The following is a 21,073-nucleotide window of genomic DNA, read 5'->3' as shown; positions in this document are numbered from 1 at the left end:
TTAATGTGGGCACTTAGTGCTATGAATTTTCCTCTTAGCACTGCTTTCAAAGTGTCACATAAGTTTGGGTATGTTGTGCCTTCATTTTCATTGAATTCTTGGAAGTCTTTAATTTCTTTATTCCTTCCTTGACCCAGGAGTAATGCAAATGAGTACTGTTTAATTTCCATGAGTTTATAGGCTTTCTGCAATTTGTATTGTTGTTTAATTCTAATGTTGAACCATGGTGAGCAAATAAGATGCAGGGGGGGGGGGTTCCAATTTTTTTTGTATCTGTTGAGGTTTACTTTATTGACAAGTATGTGGTCAATTTTTGAGAAGGTTCCATATGGCACTGAAAAGAAGGTATATTCTTTTGTGTTTGGATGAAATGTTCTTTAGATGTCTGTAAAACCCAATTGGGTCATTACTTCCATTAGTTCTTTTCTTTGTTAAGCTTCTGTCTGGTAGCTCGTTCCAGTGCTGACAGTGGAGTTTTAAGTTTCCCACTCTAAGTATGTATGGGGGTTTATGTGTGAGTTTTAATAATGTTTCTTTTACAAACATGCGTGCCTTTGCATTTGGTGCATAGATGTCCAAAATTAAGACTTCAACTTGATGGGGTTTTTCCTGTGACAAATATGAAATTACTTTCTTCATCCCTTTTGATTAATTTTAGTTTGAAGTCTAGTTTGTTAGATATTAGAATAGCTACACCAACTTATTTCTTAGGTCCATTTGATTGGAAAATCTTTTTCCAACCCTTTTCTCTGAGGTAACTTCTGTCTTTGAAGTTGAGGTATCTCTTGTATACAACAGAAGGATGGATTCTGTCTTCTTATCCATTCTGTTAGCCTGTGCCCTTTTATAGGTGAATTAAGACCATTGATATTAATGACCATTGATTATTGATTCTTGTTTTGGACTTGTTGGTGGGGGTATCGTTTTGCCCCCTTCTTTGGCAATGGGAGGTTATCTATTGTTTATGAATTTGTGAGTGTAGCAAACTTCCTTGGGTTGAAGTTTTCCTTCCAGTACTTTCTGTAGGGCTGGATTTGTGGGTACATATTGTTTAAATCTGGTTTTATCACGAAATATCTTTTCTCCTCTGTAGTTATTAAAAACTTTGCTGAGTATAGTAGTCTGGGCTGGCATTGGCGGTCTCTTAAATGTTTGTAGAACATCCATCCAGGACGTTATGACTTTCAGAGTTTCCACTGAGAAGTCAGGTATAATTCTGATTTGTCTACCTTTATATGTTATTTGGCATTTTTTTCCTTTGCTACTCTAATTATTCTTTCTTTATTCTGTATGTTTAGTGTTTTTATCATTATGTGGTGAGGGAACTTTTTGTTTTGGTCCAGTCTATTTGATGTTCTGTAAGCTTCTTGTACTTTCATAAGCATGTCCTTCTTTATGTTGGGAAAGCATTCTTCTATGATATTACTGGAATATGCTTTCTACACCTTTGAGCTGGACTTTTTCACCTTCTTCTATACGTATTATTTCTTAGGTTTGTTCTTTTCATGGCATCTCATATATTTCCTGGATATTTTGTGTTAATGATTTGTTGGACTTAAGATTTTCTTTGCTTGATGAATCTATTTTCTCTAGTGTATCTTCAACTCCTGAAATTCTCTCTTCAATCTCTTGTATTCTGTTGGTTATGCTCACATCTATAGTTCTGATCGTTTACCCAGATTTTCTACTTCCAGCATTCACTCAGTTTGTCTTTTCTTTATTGCCTTTATTTCCGTTTTCAAGTCTTGAACTGTTTGTTTCCTTCACGTTTGTTTTTCCTTGCTTTCTTGAAAAGATTTGCTGATTTTATTGTTTGTTTGTTTGTTTTTTCCTCCATTTCTTTGATTTTTTTTTGGGGGGGGTCTATTTGTCTTTTCTTCCAATACCTTAAAGGATTTTCTCATTTCCTCTTTAACAGCCACTATCATCTTCATAAAGTTGTTTTTAAGGTAATTTTCTTCTGCTTCATCTGTGTTGGGATGTTCAGATCTAGCTGATGTTGAACCGGTAGACTCTGGTGGTGTCATATTACTCTTTATATTGAATGTGTTCTTATACTGTTTTCTTCCACTGGGGTGAAGGTGTGGCCTCTCCCAGTGGGTGTGAGACCAAGGGACTGATAGCAGCAGATGCTGGATGGTTTGGTCTGCTCCCAGGTATCTGGGCATTTGGTGTACACTATGGGTCTATGTGTCCCATTCAAGGGCTTTCAATGAGGTAGGGGGGCTCCCATACTTCTTAAAAATTCAAAATAGTGTGGTAATGATTCCCACATACAAATTTAATTACTTCACTCAGATCAAAACCCTTTTGTTCCTATTTTCTTAAAAGCAGCATTTAAGTGCCTTACCATGCTTTAGAAGAGACTTCATTAATGACCATCTCTCATTAACCAGTCTCTCTTCTTCCACTTTGGTCCAATCAGCATAAAACTCTTGATTTGTCCAATGTGAAGATGATTTCTCCTGTTATAGCCTCTATTGTGTTGTTTCTCTCTCACTCCAATCATATCAAAATTAACCAAATTATTTAGTGTTCAGTGTAAAATAATTTGCTTTCCTGAGAAGCTCTCTATCCCTGAACTACCTGTCTCTACTAACCCACAAAGCCTTCTAAGCTGTTCATAGTGGCCCATCAACTTTAATGAAGGAATGAGTTAGCTCTGCTCATCTCTTTGGAATGTTTGTTTCTATTAGTTATAATCAAGAGGGAAAATTTTTGATTACTTAAGTAATGTCAGACTCTTGTAAAAATAAGCAGACAAGGTCAACAGCAAAAGAAAAGTAGATAAGAATAGCCAGAAACAGCTTTAAAATAATCAAATAAATAACAATAACTACAAAAACTATATTTCTACACAGAAAACACACAGATATTTCAGTGATATATTTATAATACCAATGATTTACAATAGCAGACTTGTGATAAAATCCTAATAAAAATTAACCTGATCTTACAGAAAGCAAAATAAGAACTATAAGCTGTAATAGTAGAGTGCTCACACAGGCTAGTTGTCCTGGGTTCAATCCTCAACATACCCCCACAGAAAGATTTATAAGGCTAAAGACAATTCCTCAAGTAGGACTCCCATCTAACAGTAGCATGTACATTTTTAATACAGTATCCCATTAATGACTTTCAATTATAATATTTAAAATTTTTGCATGGAAAATTTCAATTTCTTTGGGATGTTCTACGTTTACTAAGTAATGGTTAAATAATTTAAGAATTATTTCCAAATGAGTTCTTACTAACATTTTTAACAGAAGAAAAATGTGCTTCTTCAGGATATAATTTAAAACTAAATTACTCCAATAAAAAAATCTAAGTAACATAATAGTTTAGAGACTTATTTCTCATAATACATGCCTACACATGTATGAACCTATACCCACATGTATACGGTTTTCTGCATGGAAAAGAAAGCAACATAATAAATACATTTTCATAGGATAAAATACATTTTAGAGAAATATACACACAAGATATATATAAATGCAAATTTAATATATTATCAGTTAAAGTTTTATTACTCAGTAATATGTGGTGACCAGTTTACAAATGATGTGGTTGTAGTAGCAAAAGTAACAGGAAGAAACTCAGCACTAAACATGTTTAATAAATAAAGTGTAGTGATTCATTAAATATACCATCTGCAGATTCAAAAACCCTAGTACTTCAATAGATCTTTAACTGCTGCCTTGTAGATCTAAATATCTTAGGTAGGTAGGAAACTCTAGCATTACACTCTATAGGAACTACACTGGAAACTGACAGTTAACTGTGCATAAAGTTGAATGGCTCCAAAACATTGTACAGTATTCAAGGATAATGAGAAATCAATGTACCATTTTTGTATAATTTGGTTCTTTTGTACAACTTTAATATTTCATAACTAGGGCATATAGCTACACTCTAATGAGATTATGTAAACATTACAAATGTGGTCTGTTTTCTTAGTAAGCTATTTATATGCATTTGTATGAATTATTTACTGAAATATTTATAGAGTTCTCATGTAAAAAATTAGTAGGTATTCCCATCATGAACTTTACCTGCGAATTCAGTCTTTCTGTGGGGTTCTAGTATTAATATATAGTAATGAGTCATCTCTGTAATATATTCTTGGAGCACAAAGAAATTAACAAACAAAAATATCAGTTTTACTCTAACCAGACACAAGGACACAAGACACATATTTAAAGATTACCAATTATTTAGGCAACATCTTTGATGGGATTGGTTTCATCTGATTTTGCATTAAGGCCAAAGATAGCTATCTCCTTTTTCTTGCTTTAATTAAAATGACGCTTATTTTATAAAAGGTAACATTGATATTAGGATATTTTTTTTTCTGGCAATTCTATGCCATGTTTAGCATAACTAAATATTTAAAATTACTTATCCTGAGAAAAAATAAAAAGAACAGTTTTGACTAAAGAATAAAGTTCCTTCGTTGTTAAACACCTTAAAAATTCAACCATGGAACAAAATCAGTAAGACTAAAATCAGACTTCTGATGTCCACAGCAAACCTGAATACTTTTGGCAGAAATAAAACAAAACACACAAGTAGATTATAGATTATACACAACAATAAAAAGCATCAGAAATTGATGCACCTGGATTTTGTTAAGTATAACAAAGGTCCTCAGTCCTTCATGGACAAAGCTGGGAGAACCACATTGAACAGTGTACTGCCATGAGCAGAAATCACTCAAGAAAGGCAACAATGAATTCCTTTTAGGATTAGGCAGAAGTTTGTTTTCCCACCCACACCCCAAAACAAAGACATAAAAGATAAATACTTGGAAAAACAAGATGAATCCTGTTTTCATAAAAGCATTATGGCCACTTCGAAAGCTGAAGTCTCTAGAATTTTCAGTTTTAGCCCTCCCTCACCATGAAAAATAAAGAGTTCACTACCCAGCAAAGCAGCATTATAACAAAGGATTTACACACCAGTGAAGGCTTTGGGGAAGGGCTTTGCGACATGGGTCAAGTGCAGCCAACTGTAAGACTCATTCTCTAGTTTACAATCAAAGTGTTTATGAGTGAGAACAGCCAGGGTAGCAAGGATTCTCTCACAGTATTAAGGCCTGTCCACGTGGGAATGGTCAGTTAAGAATCAGCACAGTGAGCATTAATTAGGTAATGACTGCTGACCCTGGGCATAGGACCCCAGGGCTTCTTCAGCATGAGTTTCTTCTATTCAAACATTTGCTCTTCCTCTTCATCTGCTTCTTCAATAACCTGAATCTCATCTGCTTGAGATAAGGAGGTATTCTCCACCTGCAGTTTGTTCCCCTCAGCTTTACATTTTTCTTCTTCTTCTTCTATGATTTCCTTCCATATCTTGTGGTTTTCAGTGAGGTGATGCATCAGCTGACAAAATATCCGCCGTCTGCCTTTCCTTCTTTGTGATTCTGTGAAATTTAAAACAAACATTTATATCAAAGCAAACACAATTCCATGGCTCATTCAATATATGCCTCAGTGCCCACTCTAGTCTAAGTAGTTATGCAAGCTCTAAGGTTATAAATGTGAACAGTAAGAAAAAAAAAATTATCCACACTATGGAGATCACATCTTAACAGAACTATATAGACAAAGCTATGAGTGATAGAGGTTGTTCTGGATAGAAACAAAGTAGAAGAGGAACACAGACTGGATTGGAGGAGAAGATAGTGCTGAAATCTAAGATGAAAATCTTAATAATCCAAAGTAAAAAATTGAAGTTTGAATTGTTCCAATGTAGTAAATTAAATGTAATTATCAGTATTCTGGTGAATACTATTTATTTTGAAAAGCCAGTCAACCAACCTCAAGTAGGCATAAGATTATTCTCTGCCATGCTAGTCATAAACACAAAGCATTGATGTGTGCAGTGGGTAGAAGTTACTTATACAAACGGAGCACACTGAAGAGCACTAGCTGGGGGACAGCATCTACAGAGAAGTATTTCCACTAAATAAAAACACAACTCTTAATCAACTCTTAATTGTGTTGCAGTTCAGATTCTTGGTATACTTAGAAAAAAGTGTCTAGCTAGGTGTAAATTAAATCTTACTTTAAAATAAACAGGAAGTGACTTTTCATTAAGTTTCAAAGACAGATTTTTTTTTTTTATTTCCCACTTAGTGTCTTGTTCAGAAAAATGTGTTGCTATATAACTCAATCTTAGTATTAAAACCTTTGTTCTCTCAGAGCCAGGGGTTCTTTTCTCATTTTGTTCCCACTGTTTTGATCTGCTTTCAAGTTGTGCTTTCTAGCTATTCTGCTATTTGAAGAGGGTTAGGTGAGTCTAACTGCTAGGAGTCATTTCAGATGTTCAGATGAGCATTTGCAGGAGGATAGCATCTTGAGAAATGCTGCTTTCATTAATGAAGAGTACCAATTGTGACATGGAAGTAACACAGTAGCAGCACACAGCAATTATCTAAAACCTGACTATTCAATCTGAACACTCTGACAGGAGTTAACATATCTGTACCTGTACCTAAGATGCAAAAATCTAAATACAAATTAAGGAACATTTGTAGTTAATAACATTAAACAAAACATAGTTTCCTTCTATTCTTACTGGGATTTAGACTATCTTCTGTTTCTTCATCATCTGAATCTAATTCTTCACCATCATCATCATCACCACTTTCTGTATCATCATCCTCTTCTGCTTGTATCCATTGGCCAGGCAGCAAGCCAGCAGCATCATAGGAGTTGCACAAGGGGCCCACAATGTGGGTGATAAAAGATTCTTGGAGTTTTGCTAGTTGAGGAGAAGACCGATCCATGAAGGGACTAATGGGTAAACCAAGGGTTGCTTCTTCATCTCCCTGAGCAATTAAGAAAGAAAAATGCATTTACCAAAAATCCAACAATATTAAAGTATATTGTTAAAATTATCTTGGAATTTTTTTTCTTTTCTTTCTTTTTTTGGTGTTTTGAGAAAGGATCTCTCTACATAGCTTTGGCTGTCTAAGAAATCACTGGGTAGACTAGGCTGGCCTTGAACTCACAGAGCTCTGCCTGCCTCTACCTCCCAAGTGCTGTAATTAAAGGTATGCAACACCACACCCAAAATCTTGAGGTTTTAAAAACACAATATACATCAAAATAATCTACACAAAAACAAATGACTGTGAGTATTGTTAGGTTGGAGTATGGCTTGATGAGTACATGTTCACTTTGTGTTCCTGAGACCTGCATCAACTACCAGCACAGGAAAAATATTTTCTCCATTTGAGAAATCTTAAACTAATTTGTATTCTCATATTCTGCTTATATCAACTAGTACAGCTGATATTCAGTTAACAGGGAAGCTATATATATTTTTTTAAATAAATACTAATAATTTTACCATCAACCTGCAACATTCTGTAATATCAACATTAATAGTTTACAATTAATACACTAAAGCTAAATTCTTTGATTGGGTAATAAAAGACAATATTTACTTAGTTTAAGATTATAATCTAATTTATGTATTTCTATTCCCATTCTCAATAACAGGTTACATAGTATGGCACAGATTATGTTAGTGGGTAAGAATATTTTAAAGCCAAGATTTTAAAAGACATGAAAAAAATAAAATGTTTATAATTCAAGTGTCTGAAAACCACTCAGTAACTACTCTGAACTTAATTCTATCCTTTATTTTCTGTCAGGTTTTTGTCTAATAGATGCTTCCAATGCAAAGGTAGTCTTTCTATAACAGGCTTGAAAATATCTTTAGATGATTAAATATGTCCATAAAATCACTTAAAAACTACTTCATTTGGTCTTACTCCAATCTCCACCAGAAGCCATCAACTCTCATCAATAGCTTCCTGTCTGGACTGTTCCTTTTTCGGGGGGTGTCAGAGAAGCCTTCAATGTCTTTCATTCTCAGTTATAATTACAGTCATTAATTTTCTGGACACTGGAAGTTTCACCATGTTCCAATGAGTACAGTCATCCCAAATTGGACTTGGTGGGGTTTTTTGTTTGTTTTGATTGGGGAAGCACAAGGTCGGAGGGTGGACTTGGAAAGAATGGAAAGCAAGTGTGATCAGGATGCACTGCACAAAATTCCCAAATAATTAATAAAAAATTTGTGGTGAGGAAAAAAACTACTTCATTTGGAAATCAACTGTTTCTCAGTTTAAAAGTAACCTTGGAAACCAGAGTCTATCCTTATCTATTCATCCAAGAGTACAATCAACCTCTTCTAGGCAGGTAATATTTTTGCTTGCTACTTTAAATGTTAGCAGTAGTGGCTAGAGAGATGGCTCAGTTGTTAAAAGCACTGGCTGCTCTTCCAGAGGGCCTGAGTTCAAATCTCAATATTCACATGACAGCTCACAACCATCTATAAGTTGAGTTCCAATGGATCTAAAGCCCTCTCTGGCCTTTACAGGCACCAGACACACACATGGTGCACAGACAATACATGCAGGCAAAACGTCCATACATATAAAATAAGATTAAAAAAATATTAGCAGTAAAGGTAGAGTTGAGAAACCACTAAGAGCCAGGGTACATGCAATGCTTAACCCCTTTCAGGGCAACTGAAGACCCCAAAGGTGCTTTCTTTATAACACAGCTCTTCAAAATTCCACCAATCTCATGTTCCATCTTACCTGCTCATAAAATTCATTCACAATGCCTTCTGTCCATTTCAAATGCAGATCCCGGGCTTTTGCTGGGCCATTTATATCTGCTAGCTTGATGCACACCTGGCAGACTAAGAGGCGATCGTTTTCACTGGTCCATTCTATACCATTACTATTTACATCATTTGCCTATTTTGGACAAACAGAATTGTTTTAGGTTCTGAGTCACAAAGAGTTTCTAATGTTTGTTTGTTCTTACCAATTACCTTAAAATTGTTTCCTGTCCAAAGGACAGAAAATGCTTCCATAAAATCAGAATATGTTATAACATAGACCTATGTGGTAAAATGTCCTACTGAAGTATTCATAACATTTTGTTTTAAAAGAGGCAAAGCTTTTTATTTAAAAAAAAAAAAAAGCTGGCTTTGGTTTTATTATTTGTAATTATTATAGAGAATAATGAAGTATATATTTTATGTATGTATACAAAATATGTATTAAATATATGTACATGTGAATCTATAAATCATACGAATTGTTAACTATTTCTACCTTAAAGAAAGGCCACTTAAAAGAGCTAAGGAAAAATCAATTCTAGCTGTAACAGGCAGATACAGTTCAAAGACATGAGTTTTAGAAACTCAACTCTGTGGTCCCAATCTTAACTCACAAGGATATTAATTCAGCATTTACAACCTATTCAAAACCATTTCTTTCTCTATAAAGAGGTGATGGTAATCTTGTCAAATATTGCCATAGGTTTAATAATCAAGGTGCCTGGTTGATAATAAAGGCTATATAAATATTAATTAGCATTATTTAAGTAAATGCAATTATCATTATTAGATAGGCAAATTCAGTATGCCTTGTATTTCCTCTTGGAATAAAAATTGAGGAATCAGCAGCTTCCTGCTAGCTAACAAAGAAGCAGGACATAACTGGAGGAAAGTAAAACAATGGCCCTCAACTCTTTTACTACATGGGACTCACTGCCATTTTATCATTGTCAGAGCAGTTTAGTGATTCTACATGCCACCGTAAATATGAATTTTCTGAGGGGAAAGGCTGTTAGCTGATCTTCCCCAATCCACAGCACAGTGACTATACACAGCTGGTAGTTTGCAGATGAGGAAATAATTGCCAAACAGAAGAGAAGAGACACTGTTCTTCTGCCAGGTCACCAGTAGAAAATTATTAATACAAAGAAGGCCTCTTAGAAACACACTTTAATTTCATAAAATGTCATACTTGGCACTAAGTAACTCAAACTTTATTATAAAAACTTTGGATATAATTGATTGGTTTGTTAATATTTAAAAGAAAATCACTATTTGTCAAGAAAGCATAGCAAGCAACAATATTTTAAGACATATTGCCACAATAATAAAAACATTTATTTAAAATAGCATAATATTATTTGATGTTATTTGCTCTTACTTCATGTGTAGTAATGTAATTCCAACTTAACACCAAAACCTACCTTTTATCCTTAACATTAAAAATAACAATTTCCCTTTTAAAGTCAGGCACTACTTTACATAACAAACCTTGGCGTTGAATTCCGCAAGGAAATCAAAATGTTTTTTGAGATCTGTGGCAAGGATTGCTTCTATGACTAAAAAGCGAAAGCGCTTGAATTCCACGTGATCAAGGTTAAGCAGGAAGTTGTATTCTGGGCGAGAAAGATATAGATTCCAAGCTGATGCAGCATGATGATTTTCTAAAACAGATCTGTCATTGTACAAAACTGCCTAAAAGGAATAAAGAAAAATGCGACAAGCATCTTATTTATAGGAGTTTAATAACTCAGTGTCACAAATAGAAGAGTGATTGCCCTGACGCGAGTTTTGCTTCACTACATACTCCTCACCATAATTAGCTTCTAAGACACCCACTAGTCCTCCTGTGTCCAATGCTAGGGTTACAAGAGCATGCCATTATGCCTGGCTTTTTAACATGAGTTCTAGGGATCTTAACTCAGTTCCTCATGCTTTCAACATAGACACTTTTAAGAAATGAGCCCTCTATCAGCTCCAGAAGAATAAACTTTTATCTTCATTCATATACCTCAGGAGCAAGTGGGCAACGAGAAATCAAAAACAAGTCTCCTTATATCAGATTTAGTGCTTTCCCCAAAGGACTGTGATTTACCATTCCCCAAAGGATTGTGATTTATCAATGTAAAAGTCAATCAAACATAATGTGAAGGTTAGAATGGCCTCTGAATCTGTAGAATGGTACTACAGTATGTATCCCTGGGTAGGTAGTTTCTTCCAAATTACACAAAGTGAACAATATCAGTGATCACATTTAAAGTTATCAGAAACTTACTATAGAAATCATGAGCTATTAAGACTCAACAGAGAAATAAATTATGTGGTCCTCCTAACTCATTTCTCCCTCCGCCTCTCTTTCTGTAGGACTAACACACACACATACCTACATCACTCAACTTGAGATTAAAATAATGTATCTCCTATATTTAAAACAGTTGGGCAGCTTACTTGAATATAGGTAAAAAGATAAACAGAAAATGGCTACAAATAATGAAAAGTAAGAACTTAGAATAAAATAGAATGCTAAAGTGAAAACAGAAATTCACCAGAAACAGTAACAAGTCCCTATGTAAGGCATGTGGTTATAAATACACATGCACCACGGCAGTAATCTCCTACACAAATAAACACCTCAAATCACATTAAATGCTTCTAAAAGGTATATGTTTAGTTCCAAACCCTCATGATTAAAAATATTGCAGTTACAGTATTCATGTTGTAAACTCATACTACTTGATTTAAACTATGATGTGACCATACAAAATACAAATAAATATTACACCAAAGTAAATTATTATATATCTTTTTATCACAATTGTGATGTATACACACATATTTGTATATGTAGGGTGGGTATACATATGCATGCCATGGCACATGTGTAGAGGTCTGAGGCCAGCATGTAGTAACTGGTTCTTTCTTTCTATCATGTGATCCTCAGGTTGTCACACTTGGAGGAAGGTGCCTTTATCTGGTAAAGTGTCTCACCAGCACAAGAAAACACTGTTAGTACACTTATATATTTATACCTAAAAAAACATTATTCTTTTATCCATACAATGTACCCAGTCAGATGGAACAAAGATCCAACCAGAATTTTACTGATTTATAAAAGACAAAAATATTTCTATCAAGATCTAGAATTCATAAAACATGGAGTTATTTCATAAAGTATTTATTCTTTTTTATAGCTGAAGAAACTGATTTTCCTAAATTTCTTTAGCATTCATCATCATGTGTTTTCATCAATTAATTACAAAGAAAAGTCTAATGGCAACATGACTCACAGGAAGGATGGATTATAGAGAGATATATAATGAGTCATAAAAGTTTTCAGAATTATCCTTAAGCTTCTAAAAATTTCTTTCCTACCTGAGGTGCATTTGTAGCCACTAGAAATGCATTTGTTCTTCCTGGGTGATCATAATCGTGCATGGCAGCTGCCACATACAAAGCCATCAATTCTAAAGCAGGAATGTTTGAAGACAGGCAGCCATAACTCTCATCTGGAATACAGCAACTCTTTGAAGAAATGTAAGCAATCTGTCCAGAACCAAGTCTACCATCTGAATCTGGGGGGGGGGGGGGGGGAGAAGACAACATTACAATGTAACTTCTTGACAATGATGCTAAGGATGGGATTTCCTAAATCAGTACTAATTTGATGAACATAAATAGACTCAACGGACTTAAAGTCTACACTTTTCCCCATTGTTTATTTTGCAGGTCATTAGAGAATCCTGACACAAGGATGATGCTTTCTTGCTCAAGCTGATTAATAATAAGCCTGGCTATTTGGTCCTTCAATTAGCTGGTTCCAGAAACATTCCCATGAAGCCATAAATATGAATAAAGGAAAGAGAGGCACAGAAGGCCCAAAGTTCATTATGAATACAATATGCACTAACAAAGTTCCCATGGCCAGTTTTCTAAATGCACCAGAATACAGTAATAATCTAGGAATTTTTACTCAAAGGAGAATAGCTATCCAAGGAAGATAGCTTCAGTTTATCTAAAACCTTTAGATTTATACATTGTAATCCCTTTCAGTGGTCTACAGTCTCCAGAAAGGAAATCTATCTGCAAAAAATACCATGAGCACCACTGGATTGGTCTGTCATCTAGAAATGTAATTTACACAAGTGAAAAACATTTCATATAGTTTTAATACTTTGAATAACACACACTATCCATACAATCCATGTACAGCCTTAGTGTCATCGGGTTGTGGTGTGCATGTGTGCGTGTGTGCATGCATGCACACATGTGAAGGTTCAGTATTCAGATGTGGTAATTTGCCATCAGAACTCAAACATCACTAGGTACAAATTCATCAGTTGTCCACGATTTTGCACCAGAAATCTCTATAGAGCTTAGACCCCTAACTCCCTAAAAAAAACTGCCAAGTAGAGAGATGATCTCTCCCTCCACTCTCTCCTAACTTACTGAGCATCTAAAATATTCAGTGTTTGTGTGTGTACTTGTGTGCACAAGCATGTGTTCATAAGTGCAATGACTGCCAAAGCCAAAAGAGTCCAAAAGATCCCTTGGAGGTGGACTGTGAACTACCCACAGGAGTGTGGGAAATGAACCTGAATTTTCTGGAAGAACAGCAAGAGTTCTTAACTCCTGAGCTCTCTCTCCAGTAGCCATTCATTACTTCTTAATCAACAGGAACTACTTAGCACTATCTCACCAATGTTAGATTGGAAGAAAATAAGACTACAGAATACGCAATTTTGTATTTCATAAACCTCTACTCCAGTAGATGTATTTTACTAGAGTTTTTCACTCTTTTGTAAGCTCAAATAGATATAGAAACTTTATAATACATCGAGCTTATTTAAACAGTGGTATTTGTGATACGGGACAGTATTGTTTTTGGAACTTACATTACAATGTTTGTGAATGTTTTCAAGTATCACTTAAATACTTCCATGAAATTTTAAACATGTTCCTTTGGTTTGGTGTTACTGTGCATTTTAAGCATACATAATAGACCTGAAACAAAAATCATCAAAATATTCAAAATAATGGCTATTTTGGTACAGTAGGAAGAGAAGGGAAAATGTTGCATGTAGCAGTTCAGGACCATAACCTACTTCTTAAGACAGTAACAGGTTTAAAATTTTTATGTTATGTTAAACATTGTAACTTACACAATCTTTTATGTACCAAAGTTTACTTAAAGAAAAATTTTAGAGATTAGAAGCTATTACATAAGACAGCTTGATTGATTATTTCTAATTAAATAGTTAAAGAAAGTACCTGCTTCAGTCTGTGCTTCATGGTTGTCATGGCTCTGCTGTAAACCAGGAATCGGTCGTGTTGTTAGATACCAAACAGCATGCAGTACATCCGTGGCATGTACACGGTTGTGATCTGAAATTACCCAAATATTTTATTATAGCATAATTCTGTTTAGCTTTGGCATAAGACATTTAAAATGTGAAAAAAAAATTCTAGTTATACTATATTCCAACAAGTAAGACATGTTAAAGGTATTTCACACAATTGTATTTTATTTTATTTTTAAGGTATCTTGGTATATTAAAAGATTAAGAAAAAAACACTTCAAAAAGTTTTCAGATTAAAAAAACAAAAAACAAACAAACAACAACAACCAAAAAAAAAACAACAACAACAGTAAAGCCTCAAAGAGCAGATGGTGAAGACGAAGATAACTAAAAGTCATGAAAAATTATTGAGATTCCATTCTATGCCTTTTGTAATGTGGTATCTGGATTATGTAGAGACAATATAGAATAGTTTTGGGAACAGAAAAGATGGCCCAGCAGGTAAGAGCACTTCCTATCCTAGCATGAAGATCTGAATCCAGATCCCAGCACCCAAGTAATAAGCTAGGCATAACTGAATGTGAACAACAATCCCAGTACCTGGGACAGGGCTGAGAAGACAGGACTGTGGGAGCTTCTCCAGTCTCCATCATAGACACAGGTTTAGTAAGAGACCCTGTCTCAAAGACAGTGATATAGAGTATACCTAAAATCATCTTCTAGTCTCATTGTGTGCACACAGGCCTGTCCACCTGTATACATGTGCGTGCATGCATGTGCGCGTGCACACACACACAGAAATAGTTTTGTTCACTGAACAGTTATATAGTCTGCATACCTACGTTTTGCCAAAAAACTGAGAAACAGTCATCGTTTAGATTTCCTATAAAGAGTAAATGGAAATTTACTTTAAACTATTAAGCAGTATTATTATTTATGCCAATTTAGGGATAATTTACTAATATGTTCATATGAAGGGACATTAGTAACACATAAAAGAAAACCATATATTTCCTAACATGAAGTTCCAATTATGTTGAATATAAAAAATTAAAAATCATTCTGTAAGTGAAAACACAAAATAAAATAGGAAATTATGGGTAAGTTTTAAATATTTTTAAATGAACAATTTTTTGAATTTGTTGATTTAACATTAATAAACACTTAAAAATGTAAGACACTTGCTGGACAGTGGTGGTGCACACCTTCAATTCCAGCACTTGAGAGGCAGAAGTAGGTGGATCTCTGTGAGTTTGAGGCCAGCCTGGTCTACAGAGCTAGTTCTAGCACAGGCTCCAAAGCAATACAGAGAAACCCTGTCTCAATAAAGGTTCAATCAGTAAAATATTTCCTGAGTTTCAGCCCAGAACTCAGATAAAAAGAAAAAACCAAGCCCTGAGGTACACACTTGTGAATCCAGTGCTGGGGCAGGCAGACACAGGAATATCTTTCGGATTCACTGGCCAGTAAGCCTGGGGTACTTGGTGAGTTCTAGGAAAAAGAAGGCCTTAGTTAGTCTGTCCTACACATGCCCATGTACACCTACAACACAAGTGCACAAACACACACATGCATACACATACATATACAAAAAATGAATTTAGAAGAAGGAAGGACATATATCAGAATTAACCTATCAGTTAATATCAGGTAATAGGATATAAAGATACTTTAAAAATATCTATTTAAAAATTTCTCAGATGTGTATTTCAAAAAATACAAGGGGTTATCTGAAGAGAAAGACAAGTTATTAGAACTTAACCAGGTATGCCAATACTCACAAGGAATGTCTCGATAGCCATTTTCTAATGCACGAAAATAATTCATAAATTCTTGAGTGGGAATTTTAAATGTTTCCAATAAACCAGTGTCTTGAAATAAAGTATACATAACCTAAATGTAAAATAAAATGAAGTTCACTTTAAAAATCAGAATGTCTCTCTGTAGCTTAATTTGTGATATATTTAGAAATATAACCACGCATATATCTTATTTTTCTTGAGGTATTAGGATTGAATTTTGAGATCCCCACTCTATTCACTAAGTCCACAGTTCATCTTGGTTTGTAAAGTAGAATCTTATTAAGATGTCTAGTATGGCCTTGAACTTGAGATCCTCCTGATTCAGCCTCTCAAATAACTGGGATTATAGACTGTGGTACCAGGTTCATCATATTTAACTTATTTTTTTTTTTAATGCTAGTGGGATGTGAGGTGCCAGGTGTGTGAAGGCCCTGTGGAGGGCAGAAGAGGTTGTTGAAGACCCTGGAGCTGATGTTACAGGCAGTTTTAAGCCACCTGACAGGAGATCTGGGATTCAAACTTGGGTCCTCTGGAAGAGCAGCAAGTATTCTTAGTCACTGAGACATCTCTCCAAATCTCTCAGTGCATTTTTAAAGTTAGTTCACTGAAAGCGTCTCAAAAATTATTTTTCCCAAACAATAAAAAAGGGAGAAAAGCAAAGAAATCTTATCACATGCATCATGTCCCAATTTAATTTTTTTCTTGACTTCTCTTTAGTTTTTTATTCCAAATTTACTGAAACACATTGCAAATTCTACTTTGTTGTTAATGTTTAAAAAAAAAGTCCAAAAACATATTTATCATAATTTTGGCTCTCAAGAATTCAATGGAAGGACTTTCTACATCCATCACATGGTATCCATTTTTGTCTTGAATTTTATAACTAAGATATTAAGGGAATTAATAAGAATCATTATTTTAGGAAGGTCAACTGTTATACAGATTGATTAGGTGGAACTCTTGACTCTTGGTTCATTTACGAGATGAACTACTGAGCTAAGGTCTAGAAAGGGAAAGCAGATAAAAAAAAAAATGAAGTTCACATTTCAGTAGTTAGAACTAAATCACTTTTAAGGTCCTTTCAAAACTCTGTTACTATGTTAGCCTAAATTAAATCTATTAATATAATCAAATAAATGATTTTTTAATATGTGAAATAATTATAAACTTATAATAGCATACAATATGTAACATGTGTATCATGTACATTTAGCTGTATGTTTTGAGGCTTTACCTGAAAGATAAATTTAATGACAATGCCATTTCTGAACTTGAACTTACACCAGTATCATGATTTAGATTTTGCTTTTATAAATGAGAGAAATTGTAGTAATAAAGTAGAGATATGAAAACAAACCTGACTGAGAATCCTTCCTGACTTTTCTCCCATGTTTTCTACAAGCTCAAAAATCTGAAAATTCCAGTTGCTCATCTTTTCTATTAACAAGTCATAATCTTCTACTAACATCGGGTCCAATAATGCTTCCTGGTCAATCTGAACACAAGAGAAAAAACAACTTTATGTTTTACAAATATTTGTGTATTTTTAACGTGAACTTAAGTCACTTATTTTATTCAAAACAATACATCTAAAATATTATTACTTCAATATATTAGTATAAAAGCATTCTAAAGGATTATTGTTGTATGTTATGTGTTTGAGCACAGATATTTTAAACTCAAATATTCTTTCATCTTGATCTTGCCTTCTATTTCTTCTATTTGTTAAATGCCATCTTGAGACAACTTTAAACACGTCTTCTTAGCATCAGAAGGCTCATGATACATTGGTTATATAAGTATTTTATTTCCAAATGACTATGTAAATCTAAAGATCTATTTTCATTTTAGAAAGTATATGTAACAAAGTATAAGAAAAAAAAAAGAAAGAAAAAAAAACTTGTCTCATAACAGTAATACTTCTTACTAAGATAGTATCCCCAAGTACATGAATGGAATTTTGTCCTGCAAATTTACATATTGAACTTCAGGAAAATGGTACTACTAGAAGTAACTGTTATGTTTTTTGTATTTTGTGTGTGAGCATTCACATGTGACAGTGTGTGTCTGTGAAAGTCAGAAGATAATTTTTCAGTCAAAGTTCTCTCCTTCCACTATGTGGATCCTGGGATTGAACTCAGATCATCAGGCTAGTCAACAAGCACCTTTACCAACTAAGCCAACTTCCTAGCCCATGCAAATTATTATTCTTTTTTTGCTTATGGTCTCTACATTTAAATATAATTAAGTAATAACAGAAACACATCTACTAAAAAATTAAATATTCATACAAAAATAAATCTTGTTTGTTCCTGGATGATAGGTTTATGACTATTATTTATGACCCAGGCATTATTTCAGTAATTGACTTCTCAGTGAAAAATTAAAGTGCCATTATATTGATAATTATATTCTGTGTAAAAACAATGGAGTCAGTACTAACTCGTATCATATTTCACCTTAACATAATGATATTGAAAGTTTATCTTTTACATTTGGTTGCTGTGCCTCTTCCATTAGGTGATTATCACCTTCCATAAGTAATTCCTTGCTGTCTTTCTTGGCCGTCTCTTCTTCTTGAGACTCCACAATGTTGAATGGTTCTTTTGAGAAAGCAGTGTTGTCTTCTTCACCTTTCAGAAAGTATACACAGCAATAAATAGAAACAAAATGTATATTAAATATGCAACTTTCTTACAAAAACTGGTTCCTGATTTAAAACTATTCTGATAGTTTTATCAGAATACAACTCAGTTTAAATCATTTATTCATACCATCAAGCTCTATCTCGCTGACTCTGTGTATAGGGTCTTATGCTCAGACAGCACAAACACTTCACATATGGGACTCAGTCTATATATCTACTCATGGATGACAGAAAGGGGTAGATACCTTTATCAAAGCGAGAAACAGAAAAAGTCAATCCCTGTCAACATACGCTTCTTGCCAATTTGGTGTAAACAATCCTCATATGAGAGTCAGATACAAAAACACTAAATATAATTAAGTGACATGTAAATTTTAAAACCACAATATGATGAATTCTAAGTTATTTATATGTTTATTTGATTAATAATAGTCTTTTTCTTGGGCTACATGGAAAAAAGAGTAACAGCAGTAGCCAAACAGTACTTATTCATGTTTCATTTTATTTATAGTACTCTAAACAGGTACTTTTCTTGTGGTGGGTTCACACACTAGTAAGTAACAAGAATAAATGCAATTACACACAATGTGAGTTCTTAAATACAAAATGATTAATGACAAAATGCAGGAGAAGGTCCATACCCTGTTATTCTCCTTATGAAATGCTCTTTTAAAAGTCTCAGAATTGATATTTGGGTCAGGGAGATGGCCATGCCAGTAAAGGTGCCTGCCACACAGCCTGGCAATCTGAGTTCAATCCCAGGAACCCATATAAAGGTGGAGAGAATTAACTCAACAAAGCTGTCTGATCCCCACATGCACACCATGGTATGAAGGCCTCCCTAGCCCCAACCTGCCATCATTCACAAACACACAATACTTTGTTTTAATTTAATGATATGCATGAGTGGTACACATGAGCACTGAAAGACAGGGAAATCATTACCTTAGGGGGCACAGCTTCAAGGGTGCATAAAGGGAAATTTTAAGATAACATTTAGTTTCTAGATCTCGGTACAGATGGCACAATGCATAAAAATTCATTGAGCTTTAAACTCATGGCCTGTGTGCTCTTCAATGCATAGGATTTTACATCTTTAGTTCTGTTTATTTACTGAGATGGCATCTCACTAAATTGCCCAGTCTCCCTTCAACTAGCAATCCCTCAGCACATCCACACTATAGTTCTGGCTGTTTTAAAAAGTAAAACTAGGGTTTTTTGTTTGTTTGTTTGTTTGTTTGGGGTTTTGTTTTGTTGTGTTTTTTTGCGGGGGGGGGGGGGGTTGGCTGCACACATCTCACTTTGTAGCACAGGCTGGCCTAGAACTGTTAATATGTAGCTCAAGCTGGGCCTTGACTTACAGCAAGCCTCATGTTTCCCACTCCCAAGTGCTAGAGTTACAGGTAAAAGCCAGTAAGCTGGTTCTTCTGAGCTCTATGCCAGATCCTCTGGGACCTCTGCATATATCTTATGGCTTCCAGTTTAGTATTTTTATGGGATTCCTAAGTGTGCTAAGCAGTGGGTCTCTGATTTGTTTATCTTGTCTTAGGCTCTTCCTCTATTTGTTTGTCTTGTCCAACCTCAATGTGTTAGTTTTTGTTTCATCATGATATATTGTTATGTTTGTTATGCTATTATCTCTTAGATGCCTGTTTTCTAAGGGAGTAGATCCAGATGGGAGAGAAGGTGAGTAGGAACTGGGAAGAGTAGAGGGAGGGGAAACTAAAATCAGAATATATTATTTGAGTTTAAAAAATATTTTACTAAAATAAAAACATTAATTTTTAAAATTCCAACTTACTCAGATAAAAATAAAAGTTCTCTAGTATCAGAGAACATTTATAATTAGAATTTATACTATGAAATATTTAGCCACTTGAAGTTCACATTGGAAGAAATGTTTTTAATTGAGTTTCTAGAGCATAAACCACCCCGTTCTCTGTTGGGAAACAGAAATGACTATATAGGTGGAATATAAAATTCATGAACATCTGGAAGTCTACTAATCGCAGACAGAATGTTACATTAAACAAGAAAAAAAATATTCCATACAGTAATACTTCACATGACTGCTCCCCTGGCCAACATCTTATTATACTCACATGGAAAGTATTCAAGTGGGAAATCTCCCCACTGAGACTTATCATTGCAGAGAACTAGAAGTAGATAAAAGAAAATATGTGTGTGTGTGTGTGTGTGTGTGTGTGTGTGTGTGTGTGTGTGTATATATACACATACATATACATATATAAAAATCTCAGATAAATATGAGTAATATATACTGTGTATATACATATGTATATATATAAATCTCAGATATATATGAATATATATATATATATACACACACACACACACACATCTTAAAAAGCTGTATTAAGTGTAATAGCATGCTATTAAAACCTACCATGCCAATGAAGGACACTATAGTGGAATACCTTATAATGGGTGACTTATAAACAATAGAGGTCTTTTTTCTTACAGTGTGAGGCCAAGAAGTAGATCAGAGTATCAATGCAGTGGAGTTCTGAGAAAGTTCTCTCAGGTGTCATAATATCAGTTCCTCACACAGTACAAAAGAAAGTTACAAAGTTCTAGTGAGTCCCTTTTAAGGGAAATAATCGTACTTCTCAGAGTTCCTCCTTCATAATCTGATTAGTTCCCAAAGGCCCCAAACT

At 34.4% G+C, this 21,073-nt stretch overlaps 1 protein-coding gene across 1 annotated transcript in view; it reads right to left on the bottom strand.

Moving 5' to 3' along the window:
* Window positions 1-3,502: 3,502 nt before the first annotated feature.
* Window positions 3,503-21,073, bottom strand: part of Pde3b (phosphodiesterase 3B) — a 121,947-nt gene continuing 104,376 nt past the window's right edge. The window contains exons 8-16 of the mRNA XM_051192719.1: window positions 18,242-18,381; window positions 17,106-17,243; window positions 15,728-15,839; window positions 13,918-14,031; window positions 12,022-12,221; window positions 10,141-10,344; window positions 8,621-8,782; window positions 6,583-6,835; window positions 3,503-5,425 (exon numbers count right to left, since the gene is read on the bottom strand). Of these exons, the coding sequence (XP_051048676.1) occupies window positions 5,208-5,425; window positions 6,583-6,835; window positions 8,621-8,782; window positions 10,141-10,344; window positions 12,022-12,221; window positions 13,918-14,031; window positions 15,728-15,839; window positions 17,106-17,243; window positions 18,242-18,381 (1,541 nt within the window). The 3' untranslated portion in view covers window positions 3,503-5,207. The remainder of the gene's footprint in view (window positions 5,426-6,582; window positions 6,836-8,620; window positions 8,783-10,140; window positions 10,345-12,021; window positions 12,222-13,917; window positions 14,032-15,727; window positions 15,840-17,105; window positions 17,244-18,241; window positions 18,382-21,073) is intronic.

This window comes from Phodopus roborovskii, unplaced genomic scaffold, assembly GCF_943737965.1.
Source record: "Phodopus roborovskii unplaced genomic scaffold, PHOROB, whole genome shotgun sequence".
Classification (NCBI taxonomy): Eukaryota; Metazoa; Chordata; class Mammalia; order Rodentia; family Cricetidae; genus Phodopus; species Phodopus roborovskii.
This window is presented reverse-complemented; position numbering and strand designations above follow the sequence as displayed.